The 19,385-nt window shown below is 40.7% G+C and overlaps 1 protein-coding gene across 1 annotated transcript in view; it reads right to left on the bottom strand.

Annotated features, from left to right (window-relative positions):
- aff2 (AF4/FMR2 family, member 2) overlaps positions 1 to 19,385 on the bottom strand; it is a 153,665-nt gene that overhangs the window by 95,299 nt on the left and 38,981 nt on the right. The window contains exons 3-6 of the mRNA XM_028588832.1: positions 14,757 to 14,801; positions 6,938 to 7,024; positions 3,541 to 3,577; positions 682 to 742 (exon numbers count right to left, since the gene is read on the bottom strand). Of these exons, the coding sequence (XP_028444633.1) occupies positions 682 to 742; positions 3,541 to 3,577; positions 6,938 to 7,024; positions 14,757 to 14,801 (230 nt within the window). The remainder of the gene's footprint in view (positions 1 to 681; positions 743 to 3,540; positions 3,578 to 6,937; positions 7,025 to 14,756; positions 14,802 to 19,385) is intronic.

Below are 19,385 nucleotides of genomic sequence, written 5' to 3'. Positions count from 1 at the left end.
AGACGGTTTGGGTTTCAGCAGAAAGGGGGGAGGGACTGAGAAGTTGTCGATGTTCAAATTTGTTGGCAAAGTCCTGGCTCTTCACAATTTTACCTACAGCAGCTTTAAACTTTTACTATTATGTTTTTCATTCTGGAAAGGCTAAAGGCCGTGCCTACGTAGTTACAGTTACTAAGCTATGATTGGAAATCACTATTCAAGGGAAAAGGGTTGAGCAGACATTTCACACAATTTCTAAAACAAAATCATCACGCTTCTGGGGTCAAGCGCAGGATGAATCCGGGTCGTGAGGCGGATTTACAAGCCAAGATGTCTTCCTTTCCAATCTCACCTTGCTATGAATCCTGCCATACAGCTCTATGAGCGGAGTGGAGTGGAGTGGGCTGCAGCCAGAGATGTTGCAATACGCTCCTGGCTCTCGTTAAATCAATGTAGCTGCACTTTCCCGCTCTGATCCACACAATCTTATTTTTTCCTCCTAGCAGCAGTGAATTTCATCCAAGAGTCAAGCTTAATTTTACCTTGAGGCAAACACAGAAGCAGCGGGTCAGAAATTCCCTGTTTGTGTGTATGTGTGTGTGTGTGTGTGTGTGTGTGTGTGTGTGTGTGTGTGTGTGTGAGAGAGAGAGAGAGAGAGAGAGAGAGTGTGAGAGAGAGTGTGTCAGAGAGGGAGATACTCACGACTTCTGTGGTGCAGTTGGTGGTTTCGCAGCAGGCTTGTTAGCTGATACAGTACATCGCTCTGCAACACAACAGAGGACATTCAAATATCACTGTTTTGCATGTGTCTTGGTTTGTGCATGTGCGTGTGTGTGTGTGTGTGTGTGTGTGTGTGTGTGTGTGTGTGTGTGTGTGTGTGTGTTGATTAGTTTTTGACAAGGAGTCAGACTCAAATCACTGTAGATATGTGGATGTGATTACTATTGTCATGGTGGAAAACATGACACTCTGCTCCAGTGTGTTATTCAATTAGAGAGAGTGCGTGCGCGCGTGTGTGTGTGTGTGTGTGTGTGTGTGTGTGTGTGTTTGCTTTGGTAACAGGAGTTTGGGGGAAAATAAAATCACACTAAAATGCACTGCCTAAAAAAAATTTGAGGTGAGGATTTATTTTCCAAATGGATACACAGAACCCTTTCACTTCGTTTTGTATTTTAGTCAGTCGTGTTTCTTTGGTCCATATCAAAGAGAAAAACTCGCCAGTGGGGAAATATTTCCGCTTTATATATATATATATATATATATGTATATGTATATATATATACACATCACAAACATCTCTAAACGTTACAAGATAGGGGTTAACACAAGCACAGCAGTTCAGAAGAGCTTTTGATGATCTGATGCCTGGGAGTCCGATCTACTAAATGCAGTATTGGGCAATTTAATGATACATAACATGAGACAAAAGAGATCATTGATGTAGATTAGTCTAACCATTAATATTAGTATATGTATGTTTAGGTTGTTGCAAACCAATGAGCAGGTTTGAGACCAATTTATAAGACGTTTGTTTCAATGTGATGAATTCTCTAAATGTGTCAAGTATTTAAAGGGTAACTCCACCACACCTGTACAAACTGTGAACGATCATTCTTGGCTTTCAATCGCCACACTCCCAGTTTGTCAAATAGGCTGTCTCCAAGCCCATGTCCAAGGAAGTGATGATTTTATTCCCCTTAAAAAATATCTTAACTTAATGTCCACAAGCAAGCTTTTTTGTTTGTTGTGATATATGGGCTTGGAGGCTTTACATTTTTAACAGAGAGCCTACTTTACAAATGCCCCAGTTTGTAGCGACGTAACACTGGGAATGTGTGTGAAATGTGTATAGAGACGGGGGCATTTACATTTACACCTGATACTAATAATGTATTTACAGCTGATACTAATAATGTATTTATCCATACTAATAATGCATTACCCCTGATATTAATAATGCATTTACCCCGATACTAATAATGCATTTACACCTGATACTCATAATGTATTTACACCTGATACTAATAATGTATTTACAGCTGATACTAATAATGCATTTACACCTGATACTAATAATGTATTTATCCATACTAATAATGCATTACCCCTGATACTGATAATGCATTTACACCTGATACTAATAATGCATTTACAGCTGATACTAATAATGCATTTACACCTGATACTAATAATGCATTTACACCTGATACTAATAATGCATTTACACCTGATACTAATGTCTTTATCCATACTAATAATGCATTTACAGCTGATACTAATAATGCATTTACACCTGATACTAATAATGCATTTACACCTGATACTAATAATGTATTTATCCATACTAATAATGCATTACCCCTGATACTAATAATGCATTTACCCCTGATACTAATAATGCATTTACCCCGATACTAATAATGCATTTACAGCTGATACTAATAATGCATTTACACCTGATACTAATAATGTATTTATCCATACTAATAATGCATTACCCCTGATACTGATAATGCATTAACACCTGATACTAATAATGCATTTACAGCTGATACTAATAATGCATTTACACCTGATACTAATAATGTATTTATCCATACTAATAATGCATTACCCCTGATACTGATAATGCATTAACACCTGATACTAATAATGCATTTACACCTGATACTAATAATGCATTTACACCTGATACTAATAATGTATTTATCCATACTGATAATGCATTAACACCTGATACTAATAATGCATTTACACCTGATACTAATAATGCATTTACAGCTGATACTAATAATGCATTTACACCTGATACTGATAATGCATTAACACCTGATACTAATAATGCATTTACACCTGATACTAATAATGCATTTACAGCTGATACTAATAATGCATTTACACCTGATACTAATAATGCATTTACACCTGATACTAATAATGCATTTACACCTGATACTAATAATGTATTTATCCATACTAATAGTGCATTACCCCTGATACTAATAATGCATTACCCCCTGATACTAATAATGCATTTACACCTGATACTTATAATGTATTTACCCCTGATACTAATAATGCATTACCCCCTGATACTAATAATGCATTTACACCTGATACTTATAATGTATTTACACCTGATACTAGTAATGCTGCATACTCATGGTTTAGGTACACGGTAGACGGCAGACTGACAACACCTTTTGTACGGCACGGGAAAAACAAACAAACATATGACATTTATTGTATATGTAATTTTGTTTACAAAGAATAGAAATACATTAAATACATGTGTGTGTGTGTGTGTGTGGGTGTGTGTGTGTGTGTGTGTGTGTGTGTGTGTGTGTGTGTGTAAAAGCCATGTTTGTCTGAATACTTGTTGAACAGATGAACACAGAAAGATAAAAGCGATGGTTTGCAGACTAGTGTGTTCCCGTGGCTGTGAATTCATTTGAACATCAAGCTGCCATTACTATCCTTGTGGGTGGCGTTGCCTTCATGGCCTCTCCAGTGTTAATTACCACAGAGCTAGTATGTGAGCGCTGATGCTGGGAAACTTACTCTGGGTGTTGTAGCCTGAGGTCACATGCTGTGACTCCTGGAGAGAGAGAGAGAGAGAGACAAAGCCACAGGGCGATAAGTTGAATGAATAAACCAACAGATGTCATTATTGATTTCACCGCAGTACAACAACGCCATTACACAGGATTCTGATCGTGGCATCTCTCCGCGTCAACGCTACCACCTCAGTCTTAAAACTCACCTGCAGGATTAGGGTGACGCTGGGGGGCCGAAATGGGCCGCGACAGTCTCTCCTAATTCATTAACTACCAGCTTTAGATTTACTGCCTCTGTGTTTCTCATTGCTATTTCCTTTGACATCACCGCCAATGATGTTTTGCGTATTAAAAATGATTCATAAAAGCATTCGGCAGTGGAAATAAACACCTGCGGTTTCAGTCAGAATATCTCCGCCATTTGGGAGGTGTGACATTTATGTTGGTTTTAATGTGACAAATACTCCCAATATTTACATGACAAGGTGTCATAAAGCATTTTTTTTTTTTTTTTTGTGGGAGCGGGAGAAACTTTGCCAACATCTTTCTCCTGAAGCGGCAATTCTTTTAGTCCCTGCTTTTATTGTGTCTCGGTATTTGTTGATGACTGCTGTCGTCTTCCGGCACTTCACTCCTCGAACATCACCTGTCAGACAGACCAAACACCGTGGGTGGCACTACAATGTCATTCCCTTGAAATTTCTGTGGGTAAAATTTTGGTTTCTTTTGTAAGTGAAGTTCTTTTCTCGGAGTGTTCAGCACTGGTTGTTATCACCGTTCTTGCTGAAAACCCACTTACTGTACGTTTCGGTTTTTCACGAACAGTAAATCATGTGTTGCGTGCCGCTGGCTTTTTCTCAGGGAACAAGAAAATAGCGACCGGATACCAGGTTTTTAAAATAGAAATTGGAAAAGGCTGTCTTTGACTCGAAATGGGTTGACACTGTTCTTGTAGTGATGATTGAGAGGAGACAAACAAACATTGGTACGCCTTTTTGATAAAGTAGCGTTTTCGAAAGATAATTTTTGGGGGGCTTTTCCCTTTATTTGAAAGTGTACAGATATGAAAGGGGGAGAGAGATGGGGGATGACACGCAGCAAAGGGCAGCAGGTCGGACTCGAACCCTGCGCCGCTGCAGGACTCGGCCAACACGGGGCGAACGCTCTTACTGGGTGAGCTAGAGGTCGCCCCGAAGTAGCGTTTTCTGAAGGCCTGGTCGCACCGGGATTTAACCCTCCTGTTGTTCTCGAGCCATATTTGACCCGTTTTCAAAAGGTTTCTGTATCAGAAATTTGGGTTTCTTTCAACCAAATTGCCCCGAAATAACATGGATGGTCCCATCCGATGCTCTTCACAAGTGAAATTAAGGATCAGATCTCTACTTTTCATTGAATTGTGGGTGTTGTATTCAATTTCATAGCATTATCCTGACTAAACGTTTGACATACCCATCCTGTTATGAACACATGACACAGTCATGACACATAAAGCCTAACCCTAACTCTAACCATAACTTGTCAAAAACCGAATGACACGTACTAAAAGAAGCGTTATGTCATAAACGTTTATGACTTGTTTATAATGTTTATGACATGTTCATGACAGTGTCATGTCACTCTTATGTAGATACCTTCAAGTAAAGTATAACTGAGATTTTTCCCAACCTCAAAACTCAAAATGTGTTCTTATGAGTGGCTTACAATCGTCCAGAAAGCATTAGATTTATGAACAAATAATGATGCTATTCATTTCAACTTAACAAACATTTTGAAAAAGTGGTACCCAAACATTTGATATGCAAATAATAACAGCTACAGCACAGACTTCTGCAGATAAGTGTCTCTCTTCAAGACTATATGTCCACTTCCTCACAGCTCTGGACACACAGCGGGGACGCAAATTAAACACGCGCGGCGCTTCGTTAACACTGTAATTTCATTGGCTGTTACTTGCGCCACTGCGCAGGATGAGGCAACAGTAATCAGATCCTATCGCAGCAATCTCTGCTGCAGTGAATTTATGAATCAGATCTAATTAGCAGACTGAAGATTATCAGTGACAGACTGCAGTTCTGTTTTATGACGAGCCACCAATAAAGGAAGTGTGGCAGTTCAAGTGAAGGGTTTTCAACACTTTCACATCCTTTTCTTTTTCCACTCACTGACTTCAAATGAAGAAAAAAAAAGGGTGCAGTCAGAGCAGATAATAACAACCTTTAAGAAAATTACCAGGCTTGTAATCCCAAATTATTTTTTTGCACTATTAGGTCTTAACCCTCCCGTCATCCTTGGGCTCAATTTGACCCCAATCAATGTTTAAGGTCTCTTTTTTTTGCTTCCTATTGAATGACTTTTTCTCAACAACTACACATAAAATTGACATGATGATATATTTTCAATGTCCTGTATGCATTTTGTACGCATCCGTGTTCCTCTACCCCAGGCAGTTTTAACTGTATATAATATTATAGGAAATATGAACAAAAAAGAGCTTACTTTAAAATTTGGAGGTCAATCAGTGATTTTATGGTAATTTGCATGTTTATTCATAGCCGAGCAAAGGGTATTGGATGTATTGGGGGTTGTGGGGTGAGGGGATTGTGTTTTATCTAAAGGGGTATTTAGGCAGTTAATAAAAGCCATAAACTACCTGACATACAATTGGGTGATCATTTTAATTACAATCACTTTCTGGCTGTTCAAATTGCTGGGGTGGGCATGGTTCTATCCAAAAAGAAAATTCTTAACTACATGAACTTCATTCAGTGATCCACCTGGAGAAACTGCAAACTAAGTATTAAAAAAAAAATCTGCAAAGTTGGGAAGAATCCTGGGGCCCCCTTTTGCAATATCTGGACCCAACTGGATTCTCCTTTTATTCATGCACTGATTTGGTCTATGCCGGTCTTTGTTTGGTTTTTGAATGCATACTACTGGACATCTTTGGGTTTTGCTTTCTTTGGCTTAGGGTTAACATGAATTGGGCACACGCACACACCCCCCCGTGTGCGTGTGGGGTTGGGTACCGAAACCCGGTTCCACTATGAGCTACTGTAAATGTAGGCTACTTTTAAAATGCCACATTTACCTTCTGGGCTCACCAAAAACGGACGTAAAATACTATACTTATTATGTATTAAAGTACTTTAAAACATTAATATATTGTTAAATTGAAATAAATTCAAATGATACCCAACCCTACATTTGAGTATGCTTGTCCGTTTGTATTTTGTGTGTTGATTTTTATATATTTTTTTCTTGTGTTGTCAAAAAACGTCAATAAAAAAAAATAAATTGACCCCAAGTACATTTGAGGATAACAGGAGGGTGAGCGGACTGATTTTGACTTTGGTGAATGAAAGGGTTTCGCGGCGGGACAAAGACGGAGAACTCGTACTGACCTTAGTCGGAATGGGGAACTTGGTCTGATCAGCCTTCCCGGGAGTGTGTATGGCTGTGAGGGGAGGAGGCCAGGAATGGGTCATCTCCTACGGTAAACACACAAACACAAACAACATTACTACACATTATTTATGATCATTTAGTATTCATGGCACTAGTTCAAACTAAATTAAACATACGACTCACAGTAAATCTGTGTTCAGCCCTGATTCTAATCACCGTTCTTGTTGAAAACCCACTTATTTTTCGTGAACAGTAAAGCATTTGTCGCGTACCGCTGGCTTTTTCTCAGGAAACAGCGACCAGCGATACCAGGTTTTTAAAATAGAAAATGGGAAAGCTTTCTTTAAAGTGCTCATATTATCAGAATAGGTTTACATGGTTTAATTTTCAAAAAACGCCATATTTTTGTTGTACTGCATTTTGCACCAGCTCCTCTTTTCACCCTGTGTGTTGAGCTCTTTGTTTTAGCTACAGAGTGAGGCATGTCACTTCTGTTCCATCTTTGTTGGGAGTCGCACATGCTCAGTAGCTAGGTAAGGACTACTAGCCAGTCAGAAGCAGAGTATGAAGGCGTGCCATGCTAGCAGCTAGGCGAGCATTATAACGTGTGTTCCAAAGTGACCACGTTGGTCTCTGAAGTAAAGGCTGGACTACAATAGAGCTGTTTGGAGCAGTTTGTGAACAGTGTTTTCTGTTGGAGATGGTAAGTCCCTTTGGGGGGGACTTTGGTTTTTTTCACTTTGTAAACCTATAACATGCACAAAAAAGATATAAATAACACAATAAAGGAAAGGGGAAAAGCCAAAAAGCATAATATGAGCACTTTAAATCAAAGTTAGTTGACAATTTTCCTGTAGTGACGATTGAGAGGAGACAAACAACGTTCTTTCCTGAATATGAACTTCTGCCGTTGGGGAGAAGATTCCGACGTAAAACAAACAGACCTAAAGCTATAGTTTCTCCCAACGTCTATCGAGCTGCTTAGCTCCAACGGTAAAGCTTAGCACAACCGAGCAAAGTGCAATAAATACACCGGCACTTTTTGCATTTCGCACATTTGAATTATTACAGTTACTATTTAAGATGAGGTATTGTCTCTACAGTCATACGTCCTTCTTTTATGTCCTAAGATGATTATGTTGATTTTAATCACGCCCTCATGTATATGGAGTAATAACAATGATAATTGTAGTTGAGCAAAGTTGAGAAAAAAAGAGACTGCTTATGCAACATCTCTGATGCAGAAGAGTGGAGTCAGCATTCAATCAAGGGTGTGCTGAAGCGTCGCCATGGACGCGTGGACTATAATATTACTTATGGTACAAACTGAGAGGAGCATGGGGAGTTGGTGGCACACCAGGGATCAGTGTACCGAGAGTGAACTAAGTGCAGAGTGGTTGAATTTCCAAAATAAAAGCTGACTCTAGTTGGTTGCATTACAGCTACAGTAAGCAGCACAGCAGCAGCATCCTATTGCGATAATTCCTTTCACACATTCCTCCCAGTTGAGTTCTTAATATGTAGAAGCTGTAATTAGTTAACAAGATAAGCACATGTGCATGTCTACGTGTGTGTGTGTGTGTGTGTGTGTGTGTGTGTGTGTGTGTGTGTATCCTGCAGCTATATAAACAGTTAGATATTAGCTGTTTCTCTTTCTCACAAACAGTGGAAAGATACTGCATATATTGGGATATCTGCTCACAAAGCAAAGTGAGGCTAACCAGCTCATTTTTCATAAAAGCACACTCTTGTTTGCATTTGCACCCTATTTCATCTATGTTAATAACTAGAGATATTCCGATACCATTTTTCCTTCCCGATACCTGAACTTGAGTTTCAGCCAATACTGAGTACCAATTTGATACCATTGCTTTTATTCTGTAACAGCTGTATACTACTAAGCCTGTATGGATGTGATATGATTGCTTTCATTGTTGTATGGCCTGGCTCAGGTTGACCCTCAAGTAAAAGTAAAAAGTAGGTTATTTAAAATTTATTCGGATTAAAAGTTGCTTAGTTACTTTTTTTTACAGCGTGGGGGAAAATTATAGCCTCGTGAGACTGTCCTGATCTCGCGAGCTCCAGTTTTCCACTCGCAGATCAGTCTGGCATCTTGAGAGAGAGAAAATTTGGAGCCGTTAGTCAAACGACCGGGCCAATCAGCGTTGGTTTTGAGGTGGGTTAGGTGGTGATAGACAGATGGTTTATCCAATCAGCTAACCAGTATTTTCAGACAGCGGTAGCCCTAATTCTGTTAGCCGCTCGCTAATGCTTTTTTTCTCTTGGATCCTTCTTTTGGAATATGGTCCGTGAACCTGAAATGGTTCCTTTTATTCCTAAATTCTCGTTACACAAACGGCAAATATCCTTTACCGACATGTTGCTTGCATGCTGAGCTAACGAGCTATGCTTTGCCTGCAGCAGCAGGGGCGGGCTTGTGGTTGTATTTTCATACGTTTCGTGGATCTGATTGGTTGATTTGGCCCGTCTATCACCAACATAGGTGATAGACAGATGGTTCATCCAATCAAATAACCAGTATTCCGCCCCTTCCCAAAAGTTCTCCAACGGAAAGTTCCCAGATGGATATGCCGAGCAAATGCGAAGCAATCCATCTGGAAGAGTCAGGTTAGGAAAATTATAGTTATTTGATTAAATCACAATCTTTTGCGATTTGATAAGGGCACAGAACCATAGAACGCTATCGATTTAGTTTGTTGACAGCAAAACCGTCCATTTTTGTTTTTACTAAGAAGCGGATATGATTTAAAATGTAAAAAAGTACAAGTACAAGACTTCAAACACATACTTAAGTACAAGTAAAATTACAGATTTTAAAAACTACTTTAAAAAAGTACACTCAAGTAATTGTAACTCGTTACCTTTCCCCTCTGATAACACACACACACGTTCACACACTCACACATGTTCACACACTCACTAAACAGCAGGTCACTAGGACAGAGGGCTTGAAAGGTCACTGACATCACAATTTCCCAACATGCGTCTCTTCACCCCCTCAGGAGTGGATGACTCATATTCATCAGATGACTCATGTTTTTGTGTGTATGTGTGTGTGTGTATATATATGTGTGTGTGTGTGTGTGTGTGTGTGTGTGTGTGTGTGTGTGTGTATGTGTGCGTGTGTAAGGGAGCTGTGTAGCTCAACGTTTAGAAGATTCCTGAGTAGGAGTCTAGTGCATGTGTGTGTTTTTCCTCTCTGACGACATACGGTGCGTTGCTAGGCAACTCTTCCCTGACATCATCATGTCCCTCCTAGACGAGTTCCTGTGTTTTGACAGCCGGTACTTCCACGCGTGTATCTGCGCGTGTAATTTGAAAGTGTGTCTATAAATGTGTTAATACTACTATTGTATGTGGTTAACTCAGTCACCCTATCACACACACACACAGACATTAACACAGAGCCACAGGTCACTGTGGTTGCCCCGTTATTATCTATTAATAGTCCTACTATCCATCATCTAGCCTACCATTTATTCCACCTTAACCCAAAATGTACATTCACCCCCAACGTCCACTGGGTGCAAGAGCAGATCTTCTCTGTTTTATTCCTCCGCTATCTATACACAACAGGTCTACTTTTTTTCCAATGCAGCTCTCTGAACGTGACATTGACTTGGTCATGTATATAAATGGCTAGCCTGGATCAACAGAAGTCCATTTCCAGGATAATTGCCTGACACGTCCCTCGCCTTCTGCTCTCTGTGCGTAGCCGTTCTCAAGCTCGGTTTGCTTCGGGGAAACGACCAAAGACTTTGAGCTAGCGAGCCGCACGCTGAAAATGGCAATGTTTGAAGAAAGTTTGGATGGCGCAACAAGGCAGGCCTGCTTGGTTCTTTCGGGGAATAATTGCAAAGATTTTACAAAGAATATGTTTACGGCATTTCCTCTCTAACGGGGACGTTTTGGGACCGATTGGTGGGATTGCTGTGGACGAAGTACACATGGTGATACACTGGTAAGATAAAATGACGTTTAACAATGTATTTAGCTAATATAAATAGCTCACGTTACTGTATTGTGTGAACAGTTAACTTCATTTAATATTGTCTGTGGCATTTTCTTTTGCGGGGTGCAAAAGGTTCCACCAAAACAAGTTCCTTCCCGACACTATTTTGCAGAGCCATCGTTGCTGCGTCCCTAGCTTAGACAATTGTGATTGGTTTAAGGAAATGCAAACATCTCAGAGCGTTTTTACATCCCATCCCAGAATGTGTGGGTAGTGTGGCCAGACCTTTCACTTCACAGCGCTATGGATGTCCCGTAGGTCTGGCAATGCAAGACTAATAAAAGGCCCCCTGTAAACTACCTTTGCAAAGGTTAGTTTTTCTCACAAGCCAATCACAGCGGACTGGGCTTTTCGGGGGAGGGGCTTAAAGGGACAGCACAAACGGAGCGTTTCAGACAAAGGGTAAATACAGGTATATTCAGACGGACAATATGAGAAAGAAAATGTGTTTAGAACACTAAAGCATGTAAACATGTTCTAATTGAAACCCAAAATACAAGAATTAAACTAAAAATGAGCATGGTATGTCTCCTTTAAAGGTCCCATGGCATGAAAATGTCACTTTATGAGGTTTTTTAACATTAATATGAGTTCCCCCAGCCTGCCTATGGTCCCCCAGTGGCTAGAAATGGTGATAGGTGTAAACCGAGCCCTGGGTATGCTGCTCTGCCTTTGAGAAAATGAAAGTTCAGATGGGCCAATCTGGAATCTTCTCCTTATGAGGTCATAAGGAGCAAGGTTACCTCCCCTTTCTCTGCTTTGCCCGCCCACAGAATTTGGCCCACTCATGAGAGAGAGACATCATGGCTTTCAAACGAGCAAAGTGGCAGTTGGTCAAGGCCACAGCCCCACCCTCCACCTTGCCCCCCCCTCTCTCCTCCTCAATAGCTACAGACACAGAAATGGCACATCCTAAGAAAAACTCATTGTGGGACTAGCTCTATTTCTGCACCAAGGCTGAATTTCGGGAAAGAGACTTCAAATACAGTATTAAGGGACCACTAAGGTCTATATAAAAGCATCCAAAGAGCACCATGGCATGGGACCTTTAATGTGTAGGCCTCAGTTTAAAGGGTTGCTTTACCCAAATTCAAGAAAGAAACTCGACTGGTATCCATCTTTGCAGTTACATCTGCTTTTATTCGTCCAGGTATTGGAATACATGGAGGTAACATTTGGATAATCCACAGCCCTCAGATTAGACAGTTTTATAGGGACCATTTTTTTCAGTAGAACGTAGTTCCAATGAAAACAGTTGAATGTGAGTACTGTGGATTTTTGAAACTGTGCCGTGTGACCTTCCATCACCACCATATTGGGGTAGCAGCAGAAAACTAAAAATGTTGACAATTTGAAGCCAGAACTACAGTATGTGCATGGCTACATATCACTTATTCGGTTGACCCTTTAAACACAGCCTTGTTAATTTGTTTTTCTGTTTACCAAGACCATGGTATGAATGAGGTAATGCACTCTGAGGTGTCCTGATGTAAAAAAAACAACCTAATAGAGACTTTGGAGGCAAAGAAGAGGAACGGTTATTTGCCACCAGACTCTGGTCCATTTCATGTGTACAGAGAGTCTGGCCTCTCTTCATTGACAAGTGTTAAATTCCTTGATGGCGGGTACTCTGTTGAAGTTTAAAACTATTGGATCTGCCCAGAGCCATGCTGGATCTGCCGTAACCAATTACTAACGTTTGGTCGGGACGTCGGCTTTAGCATCGCTAGCGTTAGCCTTAGCCAACTCCTTCATCACTAACGGAGCGAGCTGGAAAATCAAACTGTTCCCGAACCCCGTGGGGAGGAGTGCCGCAACATCATGGCCACCAACAAAACTCAACAAAGATTGTTCTCGCTCAGGCTTTAACTTTCTCCGCCGCCATTAGGGAACTACAACGCAAACTAACGCACGACCTCAACTTCATCGTTCTCAGCCACTCCCTCTGTTCGCTGATTGGACCGCCAAATATTTGGCCGGAGAAAACCCAAGAATACACCGCAAACCCAGACGTAGTACTGAAGGAAAATGAAAATTGAGCGGAAATACGTAGGAGGGCGGAGCCAGGCTACTTGCTTACCATACCATATGCTAAAATATTAGCAGGGCTTTACCTAAGGGTAACAGAGAAATTACTTAAGCTTTGATAATTTTATCTCCTTGCATTTTGTTAAATTGGTCTTCAAATGCCTAAATAACGCTGCTCCCCTTCCCCTTTGCAGAACAATAATAAAACAGCAAAGTGGTGCCAGAACCATCACCAGAGCAGCGTTAAAAGGCAATTGCAGCATCCCTTTCCGTAGAACATCATTTGCCCAAACTGCATTTTCAGTAAAAGGGGCAAAATTATGGAACTTTCTGCCAGACCACTTGAAATGTATCCCAACATTAGCCACTTTTAAAAAAAAATACCAAATTGTGGCTAATTCGGGAACAATCTTGCTCTCATAATTAGTTTTTACACTGTGCTGTCATTGTATACTTTCCTTTCATTTCTTTTTATTTCATCTTTATTGCATTTTTAATAATAATGTAAATCTGTATTTTTATTTGTAACCAAAAGCCCTACTACGGACTAAGTGTCGAGAATTAGCTTTGGCTAAAAACACTATGATACATACATCAGACGACTGTTGAAGTTTATCTATGTTTTTTTGTATCTGTCCCTATCTAAATAAACCTTATAAAAAAATAAATAAAAAAATTTCTATCATATCATAAGGTGGTCTAAATGGTCCAAACACTGCAAAAAGTCAATAGTCTTTTGAAGCTTTGAAGTCAGTTTAGGCAGCTTTACTTCTGCCCACAATATCTCTGATACACAGCTGTTACCTTGAGTTGTGAAAAGATCCAAAACAACAATGTTTCTGTGACAACCGGCTTGTAGCCGTGCCGTCACAGAAAGGGGAAAAAATGAACCGCAGGCCTGCGCTCCGATTCACCTCACATTTTGAACTCCCCGATCTTTCCACTTGACACGGCTAAAAACCACACACTGAATTCAATAGCGCACCGATATTATTGACAAAGGCTTTTCATGCAGCTCACGGCACACTATCTGTCACACAGCCCGTTGGCCAGCATATTGATTTGTGAAAAGGAGAGAAAGAGGTGAATGACGGAGGGCAGAGAGGGATGAAGAGAGGAAGACAGACGGGGAGTGATGAGACAGAGGAGATAGAGAGGAGATAGAGACTAATACAGAGAGGAAAAGAAAGAGATAACCTGACACGAAGCAGTCAAAGAAGGCCTTGTCTTCTGACTGAGAAGATTTGTGAAAAAAAAAAAAAAAACATTTCTGTTTTGACATCACCCTGAAGGAACACAGTAACAAAACAACAAAAGACAGAAAAAAAAAGGGAGAATTGGTGGAAAAATATACGTTGCTTGATGTCATTTTGATGAAACCCAGATAGGAAAAGAGGAGAATGGAGACAAAGAGATGAAAGGAGGGTAAAGGACAGGAGAACATTGTGGAAGGAGTTGTGCATGAAGTCATCCTGCAAAAAAAAAAAAAAAAAAAAAAACTTGTATAATCATTGACCTGAGCCATGAGATCTCCTTCTTTTCTCTCCCTCTGCTTCTCTTTTTCCCCCCCCCTCCCCTGTCCTTTCTTCCTAAAGCCAGACTCTCTGGAGAGAGACAAAGGTCTAAGTGAGCAAACAGAAAACAGCTGATAATCAGTGCAATTACTCCGTGTGTGTGTGTGTGTGTGTGTGTGTGTGTGTGTGTGTGTGTGTGTGTGTGTGTGTGTGTGTGTGTGTGTGTGTGTGTACACATACCCGCAAGATCTCTTCAACACAGCTGGAGTCATTTGGTAGGCTGACCTGGAGAAAAAACAAAGAAAAGAAAGAGAGAGAGAGAAAGAGAGAGAGACTGACTTCAACACTCTTTAAAGCACCATTACATTACATGTGAAACAGCAGAAACAGAGGGTTATAAGACAAAGTAAAAGCTGATTTTTCCGCACCACTGTCATCATTGACAATTCTCTCCCCTCCAGTCAAGCTTTCCGTTCTCACGCGGCACAGGTTACGACAACACTCGCGGCAGATTTACCTCTTGAAATTCTTTCAGACAGAGGTAGACAAACCTCTGGTGTAGTCTAATGTATTATAGTGGATGTACTGTACTGTATACAGTATGTATGGGCCTATATATTTTTTTTTGGGGGCATATCATAGTAGGGGGAACGTCAAAGACTTCATATCCTGCACTCTGTCACACTGTTATGCACCAATGTACGGTGAAAATACCTTTATTTATGTGAAGAAAAAAAACCCTGCAGATGACAATTCACAATATTAAAAATGATAATGGAAAGTACGTCGTTACGTGCCATTGCGCATTTTTAAGCGGGTATATGGAAATCCTGGAGCTTTCTGAGTGGGTATACAGTGTATACCTGCGTATCACGTAGACTACACCACTGGACATAACCACACTTCTTATTTCTAGATCAGCGACCGTTGCTTTTGCCGGCTAAAGCATGATTTAGGGCTCGGCGAAGGCTACACGCAGAGTTTTCGCTGTAGTCTAAGTAAGTGGCCTGAAGTTTATACTTGTGCGTTGGGGCGAGTAGCGACTCTAGAGGCATAGTGAGATAAACAAAGTGTCTCCCCTGTGCTTTGTGACCACGGTGTAACAGGAAAAGTTAACCCTCTCCTTGATTTCATGTTGTTTATGGAGAAGGAGAACCTCCAGGAAATGAGCCGGGGGGAGGGGGGAAGGAATGAAACGCTGGAGAAATAAACAATGGACAAATAGAGTCTTTAAACGCTTTTGATGTAAAGTTATTCGCTGTCAAAGTGACGTCAAAATGAATGGCAGTCAATGGGATGCTAACGGGAGGTGATCGCTTTGTAGCATCAAAATGGCGCCATAGGAGGTTCGAGTTCTGAAGCGAAGCTTACCCCCTTGGTTAAAGAGCATGACAGTAGCTTCTTAGCTAACGTTAGCCTAAGCTCTGATAGTTTCAAGAATCGGCTTTTCCACAGAGGGGTTATTCTGTACCACACGGCAATACGCCCAGAATGCACCTGAACACACCTCCCTGTAAAACCAGCACGCCCATGGGCGCACAGATGGGACCAGGTGCATTTGCTATTTAAACGACGCAGGCGCTGGACGGGAAATTGACAACTGCGTCGGCTTTTCTACAGAGGGGTTATTCTGTACCACACGGTAAATGTGCTTTTGTGTAGGGAATTTTATTTGGATGTAACCTGTAACCCCACAAACTAATGTAATGTAATGTTCATGAGCTCCTTGGCCTCGCAAGTAGCCTAACACCTGGCTACAACTGCAGGTTACGTAGTAGTTAGTCAGGCACGCTAACGTATACACCAATCCTTTCCTTACAAAATACAAGATGAAAAATAGACACCACACTCTAAAACTTCCAAGAAGTGCTTTTCCTACAGCCATATGCACAACACATTTATTTATTTCCAAACATTCATTTAAATTTGTGTTATTACACAACTGCTCATGTTGTAGATCTAAATTAACACTTTTAAAGTCCAAACATTTGTACATTTTGGTTGGGTAAGACCATGCAATATAATAGAATTATAATTATCCTCCTCACTATGTCTTTGCGTGATTTAAAAATAATGGTCTGTTCATGTGGGCAGGGAGAAGTTATAAAGCTGAGATATTTCTGTTTTCAAAATTCAAAAAAAGCCATAAAACGCCCGTGGTTTGGCCTGTGTCGTGTTAACCACAGGGCCATTTCAGCTCCACGATTCATGGGACTGACTGGAGTTTTATTGGAGGAGAAAGCAAGAGACTGCTTGAGCTTAAACATATGCAACTACTTTGATTGAATTTACCAGTTCAGCGGCTGCTCACTGCTAATCTGTGTTAACATGTGCCCTTGTCAATAAAGTCGTTTCTATTGAACAAGAGCGATCTGGACTGAAGACGGAAGTGTGACCGGACAGCCAGACATTAACAACACACTTAAAAAATGGCCATGGAAGGTGAAACCAAAAATGAAATAGCAATGTCAAACTCAACCGTCAAATAATGAAGTTTCTATAGCTGAAAATGGTCTGCTATGTCAGGTCAGCCAAAGTGCCAATTTGCTGCTAATGCAAACTACAGAGTTGTCCTTCTCACAAACTGTTATTGCCAGTCACTGCTGGAAACACATAACTTTGTAAGCTAAAACTTACAAGACACACAAATAAATGTCTATTGCCAAATTTTCGCTTCCAATAATTAATTGACAGCAAAATAAAGCTATTGTGCTGGGCCAGATCTGGGCTTAGATCAATCCAACAAACAGGCTCATTAAAGAAGAAGAAAGAACCGGAGGCACAGCTGGAGGCAGGCACAAAGGCTGAGAGACTCAGAGCAATTCACTGTGCTCATGTACTAACACACTACAGCACCATAACCTCTGTCACACACCATTACTAATAGCCCCAACATGAACAGAGGAACAATTTAGTAACCATGATGAGGAGGATGACATCATCTTCAGCCTTAACTCACTGACCGTTAACATAACAAAGCAATAAAAGTGATTCTAGCCAGACTGCGTGTGTGTGTGTGTGTGTGTGTGTGTGTATATATGTGTGGTAGACAGAGTCTCAACTGCTTGAGCTCAACAACAAAAACATCTATCTGTTTTCTAGACATGAGCTGTGCTTCCACACGAGCTCATTACTCCACATCAACATTACATTCATTAAGCCAGTGAGTCAACAGGAAACCATAGTGGGAGGATGAAGGCATGCGCTTTCCAAAGAAATACTTGAGACTACTTTTTAAACAATAACGTTTAAAATAAAATATCTCACAGTACGACAAAAATAAAACAGGCGTGCTACATTTATATTGGCTAAAAACAAACCACTTTGAATCAAATTTAATTTGAACGCGCAGGGCCGTAACTTTGGGTTCATCATTGGGGGGGAGGTGGGTTTGATATCTCCAGCTATCTAGGGAGGTCCCGGGACAAAAACAAAATAAAAAAAAAACTAACTTGAAAAAAAGAGACAATAACATCAAAAGAGACAACTGTTGGAAAAATACTTAATAAAAACTTGAATAAGGCACCAAAGATTTCTCAAAAATTGTCCAAAATAAACCTGAAAAAGGCACCAAAAAACCTCAAATTGTTTTCCAAAAAACACAAAAAAAGGAGACAAAAAATCTGAAAGAATTGCCAAAAACAAAAGTCAATAAAGGCCACGAACGCATCGAAAAAATTGTCCAAAAAAAACTTGAAAAAGGCGACACAAACTCAGAAAAAGTGGCAAAAATATAGAAAAGGAACAAAAACTTCAGAAAAAGCCCAGTTTTGATTGACTCCCCCCCACCCCCCGTAAAAGACGCCTATGTAATCACGTTATTTAGTTAATGAAAGAATATCTTGACCATTACAGGCTCGACACATGAGGTTTAGTTTAGTTTAGACAGTAGACATAAAATAACATGTACAGTAAAATTCTAATCCATAGTGGGTTGTCAATTGACTGTGAGTAATCCATAATTACTCCATTAAAACTGGTATTATTAAGCTCTATTTTCTCTCCACCAGCTCCTGAGGGAAATATCAGACTCTGTAGCTGCTCAATGCTCCACTAGGTTCTCCAGCTAGTTCTCCTGACACACCAACCCGATTATCGGCCGTCTGTTTGGTGTGTTCCGTGCCGTTGTTCGTTGTTGGCCTTCATTTTGGCTGACCTGACTTGCTGGATCGGAGGGCGGGCAGTCAGACTCAATGGCCAATCTGATTGGTGCAGTGCTAACCCGGAACTGGCGAGCGGAATGAGCGACGGACGCATCTCAAAATCTTTTAAACTGACCTTTGTCGATCTGAAATGAAGACACTATGAGGTGCCAGCAACTGCATGGCCTATTTCTCGCTTAAAATACGAGATCGTATTTCGAACAAGTCGCTGTTCTCCGGTCAGCTGGAGAAGCCAGACACATGTGACGCTTTTTGCGTAGCTTCTGGCGCTGACAGCCACTGCACAAACGTCCGTATTTTACGAGTTTGGAGTGAGACCGGGATGAATATATATTGATTTAAAGACATACAGTATGACAACTACAATTAAATAAACACACTTTTGTCCCAAACCAATGAGAGGAGGGCCCTTTGTGCATTATAAGACCCCTCCCCTGTCATGTTCCTAATAGTTTCACACTATGAGGTGCCATATTTGATAGATAGCAAACAAGAACATTTGAATGTGATTTCCCACTTCTCTTATAAAACACAGCTGACAGACAAAAATGGAAACACTCATATGATTTCAGGCTCTCCGAGTCCATCTATTTCCATCTCTATCCTTCCGTCCGTCCTTCCATCTGTCTCTCTCCCTGCCTCAGTATAACCATCCCTGTCCATCACGGCTGTGTTTAGTTCACTGGAGCATAACGCCGACACTATC

This window comes from Perca flavescens, chromosome 10 (assembly GCF_004354835.1).
Source record: "Perca flavescens isolate YP-PL-M2 chromosome 10, PFLA_1.0, whole genome shotgun sequence".
In the NCBI taxonomy this organism is placed as follows: Eukaryota; Metazoa; Chordata; class Actinopteri; order Perciformes; family Percidae; genus Perca; species Perca flavescens.
The sequence above is the reverse complement of the archived record's forward strand: the minus strand, read 5'-3'. Positions and strand labels throughout refer to the sequence as shown.